Source organism: Aplysia californica, unplaced genomic scaffold, assembly GCF_000002075.1.
Source record: "Aplysia californica isolate F4 #8 unplaced genomic scaffold, AplCal3.0 scaffold00219, whole genome shotgun sequence".
NCBI lineage: Eukaryota > Metazoa > Mollusca > Gastropoda > Aplysiida > Aplysiidae > Aplysia > Aplysia californica.
In genome coordinates this window covers 1,035,782-1,043,281 of record NW_004797489.1, presented here as the reverse complement: position 1 = coordinate 1,043,281, position 7,500 = coordinate 1,035,782, and the positions used below count along the sequence as shown (strand labels likewise).

Below are 7,500 nucleotides of genomic sequence, written 5' to 3'. Positions count from 1 at the left end.
AAAACATATTTCAGAACAAAATGGGTACAAATACTAAGGTGGTTATTCTGAAACCACTTTGGATTTTTAACAAAGCTTCTTCCTTCCGCGGTGAGTATAATATTATTGAAAGTGGCTATTCTCACCCGCCCGGAAGTTCTCGCAAGGTCAACTCCTCCCCTCTTCTCTCTCTCTCTGTCTCTTTCTGAATACTGTCTATCGGTGTGGACGATCAATATGACCAAAACAAAGTTTAAAAATGATGTTAAAACCCAAAAGTAAATTAATTTGGTTGTCTACAAAGATGCTACGGCTATTTAACTTTTCGAATCGAGCCGAACTACGCGGGTCGCCATTTTGTTTTGCCCGGAAATTCTCGCGCTACTCCTCTCTCTCTTTCTCTCTCTCTCCACTGCCCACAGACAAAATTGTACGCTTTTAGTTTAGTAGGCTACAGTTGTAATGGAACGTTTGTTCACGGCACAGAATTCTACAATTTTTCTGTTATCACAGTGTAGAATTCTGTGGTTTAGGGTGAACGCAAAATTTGGTGAACGCGCACCGCTTGAGAATAGCCACAAGACTCGCCTGCACTATTCTCACTCCGGGTGAGAATAGAGGTGGCCAATATTATTATAGTTTTTAATGATTTATGAAAATCTCCAAAAAGTCACCCTACAGGTGTAGCGATTTGGTACTTCGCCTTCGCACGTAAAAGGAATGAGTTCGATTTTAATTTAAAAAATAATCGAACATAATTATTCTTCTGTCCTCTGATTCTTTGCTTCCATCTCAAACCAGTTTAGCAGGGACAAAGTAGCCCACCTCCTGAACGGTTAATCGTGTGTCTATTATTACCACTTTACTGTATTCATTCCTAATATTTTCAGGAAAGGTGGGTATCTGCAATCAGAAAATAAAAATATTAAAAACCGCAATGTCTCCACTACTCTAAGACTTGAACCTCTCGCAAGTTTTCTTAAGCTTGAACAAGAAATACTTGGCTATACAAGGTCAGCTTCTTGTCTGTTAAAGAAAAAAATAATTTCCTTCACTTTTTTAAACTAACACCAGAGAGTCAGTCGGTCTATACTGCCGCAGCGGTGATTCTAAGCTCTCTGCTAACACTCGAGAAAGAAGTATCGACTTCAGCTGCGTTCAAAAGCCAGAGCGATTCCCCTGACCCGTCATCCCTTCACACTTCCCTTCGTCGTCACAGTGTCTCAATCTTCCTCCTGGTGGCTGAAATATCTCGTGCGGGGTTTTTATTTTTGCCAGGGCATTTTTTACGACCAACAATGAGATGTGGCTGGTCGTCTATCAAACGACCATGACGGAAAATTGTGAACTTGAGAACTTTCTTACAACCCCTGTAATCTTTGAACTCAAAAAAGGTCACGGGATGCGAAACTCTAGACAAAGAAAACACTTAGGGAGTGACGGGTATTTCGATAGCGAAATGATCACAAGACTGTGTTGGCGTCACGTCTTTTAATTCATCACTCTCGTAAAGTCAGAATCAGGGATATCAGTGTTAGGGGTTTCAGTAAAGTTGGGCCGTTACGCACTACACGCGACCTGCTTCGGCTGTTACCGTTCTGCAGGAGCGATCAAAGATTGTTTTTTGAATGGTGAGGTGGAGACACAATTTTGGTTCCGTGGAGATCTGTTTTTTAGATGTTGAACAGACGAAGTCATTCCATGGCTCGTGTCTTCAACGATCGTGACTAAAGTGTCAAAATATTTAAGTTTCCGAGCAAAATAACACCACCCTGCTGTTACTATACTCTTTTCTTGAATTTGAGAAATTCCAAGTAACGCGAGAAAACATTTCTTTCACGCGAGAATGAAAGAGAGAGGGAAATAGAGAGAGAGAGAGAGAGAGAGAGAGAGAGAGAGAGAGAGAGAGAGAGAGAGAGAGAGAGAGAGATGATGTGGGATGATGAGGGGGGAGAATTTGAGAGAGAGAAGGGGTGGGGGTGTAGAAGCAGCTCAAGGAAAAGAGAGTTTTCCCCATCATCTTTGACAAAAAAAAATCTCAGTCTGCCTGCCTGGGCCAAACGAAGCTGAATGGGATACAACATTCCAGCTAAAAGACCGAGATATTCGATAAAAATGTATCCAAATTTAGATATCTAACATCGGTCTTCTGAATGCAACAGCAAAGAAACTAACCGCTAGACAACAGACGTCAGTGTTAAGTCGTTGAGATGATCAATTTCGTTTAAAACTTCAAGCAATGTCAGCCTGGTGTCTTTAAGATAGGTAACAATCGAGCTGTGTCAGCACTTATTCAGAAACAATGCATTTGTCAGTTAGTCATAATATAAAAAATAGAGTTAAAGATAATCCCTTTTCTTTCTGCTTTGGAGATCAATGGATTCTTGCTACCTTTATAAGAACTTTCCTCAGAAGTGGCTTTGTTTAAAGTCTCTTCTTTGTCATGACGTTTCTCTATCTGTCTGCGAACTCGAGTGTCGTAATGTCAATGTATGCGACTTTTGTCTAAACTTATTTATCTCGTTGAAACATCATCGATTGGATGTTGCTGCCTCTTCTGAGTTTAAAAGTGTTTGTGCAAAGTCCCATTCCCCAGCTATTACAATGACTGACCTTTTTCGACTGTTAACAAAGACGGTAAAAACAACACCTACTATAAGTAATATAGAACTTCTTTTTTTCTTAAGAAGCTTTTTTGATTCCTTAAAAACAAAACAAAAATCCCAAGGTAAAAGACAGACTATACAAGTTTGTTCAAGAGCGAACTTCAGAAAAAAAAAGAGGAAAAGGACCAGTAATGTAACAGATAAGAGGGAAAAAAATGAGGGAAAGAAAAGGAGAATATGTTTTTTAAAGTACTTTTTTAAAGTAAAACAGGGAGGAGTGCACACAAATGGTCAGTGTGTCCTAGGAAGAAGAATGAGGACCCTGATCTGAGAGAGTTCTGGTGAACAAAAAGACTGTCTAATGATACAGTTTAGTAAAAAAGATATTGAGGTTACTTTTGGATTAAAAGAAAAATTAGAATAAAGAAGAAAATAGATCTCTTTCAACATGTACTCACCCTAAAATCTCCACCATTGCCATCATCCAGCTCTAGCGTGTAAGCTTCTACAACGCTGCCTATCTGAGGCGCCCAGGCAATGGTCACGCTGTTATTCTCACAAGAGCACTCTTCTGGGATGATGACCGGCTGGCCTGGGGCTGTAAGCAGTGGCGGAACGCAAGAGCGCGCAGGTGGGGGGAAGAGAAGAACAACCATGTCAGAGATACAGAAGAACGTTTTCAGATGTTGATATAAACGTCAGGTCATGCTTAAGATATTCCAATTGGTAGAGTCAAAAGATGTTACAGTTTCCTGCATTATTAATATTTTGTGTGAGGTGTAACTTAACTGAAAGAAAAAAGTGTTTGCTCCGGTAGATATTTAATTATATTTTAACATTGTACATTTTCTTTTTCCTGTATCAAAGAACATGGCGGTTCAATATCAGGATCTGCTTTGTTGTATGAAATATGAATTTCTATTATGATAATTCTGTTCGAGCACTTATCAGGGGCTATGAGACTTGAGAGTAGTATGTAATCTTTCTTTAGCAGAAGAAAATGAAAGGATTGTTGGTTCTATTTCTTGCAGGGGCATGCATCAGGGACCTAGCAAGGAAATCTCAACTTGCAAGACAGTCGGTATTAGTATCGCAGTAGGTGCATGACAAGTGTAAGTGGTTATCGAATTACAAAATTATGTAGGACTTTGAAAACTTGCATTAAAAGCGCTCTCCAAATCTTTTTACACAATTTTAAACAATAGCATACAGATGTACGCCAATGCAGTTACCGTTCACCTGACTTTTCTATTTCATATTCTTAAGACTGTAAACTAAAAATATGAAAAAGCAAAACGTTTAGTGAGTGTTGTTTAAAATTAAATTATAACCTCGTTACCATGACCAACACAGTTTGTTTCTAAATCTGAAGCTTGAATCACGATATAAAGTGTACTTAACAGTGAAAACTGAACACAGCTTTCACAGCCATCTAAAAGCCTGCTTTGACGTCATCACATGTATTGCCAGAAGTGAAAAGGAAAGACGAAGCCTTACGCAGATACGACTTTTTTCTGTTTATTTTTCCCCTTTTTTAAGTGGGGGGAGGGGGGTGGGGTGGTAAAGTCAGCGCATGTAGAAATGACGTGCATTCTAAAGTCACATTGCAAAACATAAAAACATTCTAAAGCGTGCAACAAATCACACACGGGACACAACATAAGAAACTGGCTCTTGGGTATGAAAATCAATCAACTCTGAAACGTTAAGCAATGCATAAAACGCCACGGGTGTGATAGCAGGTCATATATATTGACAGCAGGGGTCAGTCTGCGGCGGGCTGGGACTGTCAATGAAGCTTTCTCAAAGAATCGAAAATTAAAAAAAGCAACCGAAAATGGGATTGCAAATACACAGCAAGCTAATGCACACACATGTAACAATGATTCTAATGCTTTCTATCTATCAATGCAACATCGAACGAAAATGCACAACTGACGACAGCGGTGAAAAGAAAACACAAGAAAACAAAACAATAAAGACATGAATACATTTTTAAAAGTAGAACATAAAAAAGAGGAAGGCAAATACGAATGGGGAGAGAGAGAAAGAGAGATAGAGAGAGGAGAAAGAGAGAGAAAGAGAGAGAGAGAGAGATAGAGAGAGATAGATAGATAGATAGATAGAGAGAGAGAGAGAGACAGAGAGAGAGAGACAGAGAAATGGAGTGGGTGGGTGGTGCAATGGGAGTGTCTGTGAATTACGTCGATTAGTCGAAAGGTTATATAATCATATGGCATATTGCCAGGCTGAATGGAACTATAGTCCCTGTCAGATAGACGTGTGTTTTTGTATATTTGTTTGTGGATGTGTGTCTGTCTGCTTGAGTGTACGCGTGTGGGGCTACGGGTTTTGCAGTACGAACTGTGTGCAAGTATATTATGTATGTGTGTACCAGAAACAATATGCCATAAGCTGATTAACTTGTCTTTCATAACGTGTTATTTTTTTTACTAAGATGAACCGAAACTAACTTTCACGTGTAGACAAGAAATCTTGCCTTCTCTTAAACTCTCTTGAATTATAGGTTGGATGGAATGTCTGCAATCAAAATATAATTTATCATCAAATGCACATCTTAGTGAGAACAAAGCATGCTGGTGTCAACATGAAAATTATAAGAAAAAAGACATAAACATTGCAAAATCATGCCTTGGGGATAAAAATACAAATACAAAGAATAACTCCATACATTTATCCCCCCCCCCCCCATCTCTCTCCCCCTCTCTCTCTCTCTCTCTCTCTCTCTCTCTCTCTCTCTCTCTCTCTCTCTCTCTCTCTCTCTCTCTCTCTCTCTCTCTCTCTCGCTCTCGCTCTCCCCTTTCCACATTCAGGTATTTTCCCGGCCTCTAATCAAAAGAATACTTCACGCAAAACTACACATTACAGGAAAAGGATGAAAAACAATCAACAACAGAGCGACAATGATTATTAGTAGGCAGGGAGTTTTTCCACCTGATGATAAAAGAGTCTTGTCTCAAAAGCTGCTTCCACATTCAGTACAACACCAATGGGGGGATAGTGAAATGTTTGATGCGGAGAGACACAAAGATAGGCTCACACACACACGCACGCGCCGAGCGCAGCCTCTGCTAAGATATCAAAGCGGTCAAGTCAAATGGAAAAGATTGTCAGAACTTACCAATGATACCGTCTGATGGAGGGACAATGATGGGGTGGCAGGGAGAGGGCAAAGGTCATGTTTTAGTGAATATGAAAGTATCAAGAAGTATGCAGACATTTGACATAGGTGAAGAGTTTACTGCTCATAAAAATAGCATCTTAAAAAGTTGTTGTTTGTTTGCTTTATTTGTTTTTTTTTGCCAGCCACTGTGCTACGTAAAGTATGGTTAAGAAAGCAACCAAAGGGCACAAGTTCTTGGTTCGGATCTGGGTCGAGTTCCAACAACTTCAGTCTTTTATGCCTACAGCTGACAAAAACCAACCAAGGTAATCAGAAAACAACTTTACAGCTGGCAGAACTTAGTAATACTACTGCACGCTGGCAAATAAGCAATTTCAATAGATAGATGAACAACAGCTTTACTTAGAACACAAGGGTCATTGATCATTTTTGCTTTTTTCCCTCAGAGAAAGCTGCTTTGGGAATATAAACCGATGTCGTGTGCTCATGTAAAAATACACACATGTCGTAGTTAGTCAGCATTGCATTGCGCACAAGTCCAAAAGTTAGAAACCTACTCCTCTCCTCCTCCTCCTCCTCCTTCTCTTCCATCCCTCTTCTTAGTAAGGACAATCTTGTAGTTTTTTTCATTTGTATACATATTGTTAAAACTGTGGCCACAAACATTTTGTTAACAGTGCATATATAACAGTGCTTATATAATACACGTACAAATATCAACAAGACAATAAATAGCAAAGACTTCGTGTTCACACAGCATTGAACTTGTGGTTGACAAGTGCTTCTCAAGGCGTTGGAATCACATACGTTAAACATGTCATCATTTAACATTTTAAAACATACATTTGTGCTCAGAACAATAAATCAATGAACGATTGTTTAAAAACACAAAATCACAGCTGTCATGATGTTGAAAAGAGTAACAAAATATTCCTTAAAGCTGTTTTTTTTTTAAATTGCGAGTACACTAAAGAGATGGAATGAAGTTCAACAGTAATAGTTGGATTCAAATTAAAGTAGCTGAATTGTGAGTAACAATCGAGTGAACACAAAAAGTAATTAGTGAATGAAGGAAGAATTTTCAAGAAATGAAAGCCAAAATCAGTCAATAAAAGAATAATAAATGATAAAAGAATTACTGAATGAGTGGAGTGAATTGCATTATTCATTAACAAATGGAAGAAACAAAATGTATTTTCTTCTAAAAATGAACGATGAAATATTGAGACAAAAATGAAAAATAAATGAACGAATGGGTAAATGAATGAATGAATGAATGAATGAATGAATGAATGAATGAATGAATGAAAGACTGAATGAATGAAAGAAAGAATGAATGAATGGAACAGGTGCGGTACAATTCAAAGCCTTAAGAGTTTATTACATTCTAATTTTAGTTCGTTCCACAAATCCCAAACTTCCTCTCAGATATGTCTACGACACACAAGTAGACGGTAACCCACACCTCAAGGCAGCTCAGATACAGACTAATAATTCACTCCCATTATCTTGTCAGAAGTCCTGGCATACCTTCGCCTCTCACGCCAGGATAATTATTACTATGATTTAACCAGACTGTTAGTACCCTACTGGCAGTCACGCACGGGTGGGGTAAGATCCAGGTATCCCTAATTTCTCTATCGTTTTAATGGCGCGTCACGTGAGATAAGTCTCTGGAATCAACGCTGGTAGCAGCGTCAGAGGCAGATTTACACAGCTCTGTAGATTCTGGCACACTCACAAACACACACACACACACACACACAAACA

The 7,500-nt window shown here is 38.9% G+C and overlaps 1 protein-coding gene across 3 annotated transcripts in view; it reads right to left on the bottom strand.

The window, feature by feature from the left end:
• Positions 1–7,500, bottom strand: part of LOC101851044 (E3 ubiquitin-protein ligase TRIM9) — a 155,647-nt gene that overhangs the window by 15,653 nt on the left and 132,494 nt on the right. For 2 of the 3 annotated variants that reach the window (XM_005099601.3, XM_005099602.3), the window contains exons 7-8: positions 5,728–5,739; positions 3,044–3,183 (exon numbers count right to left, since the gene is read on the bottom strand). In XM_005099601.3, coding sequence (XP_005099658.1) covers positions 3,044–3,183; positions 5,728–5,739 — 152 coding nt within the window. The remainder of the gene's footprint in view (positions 1–3,043; positions 3,184–5,727; positions 5,740–7,500) is intronic. The other variant, XM_013083230.2, reaches the window with a different exon arrangement.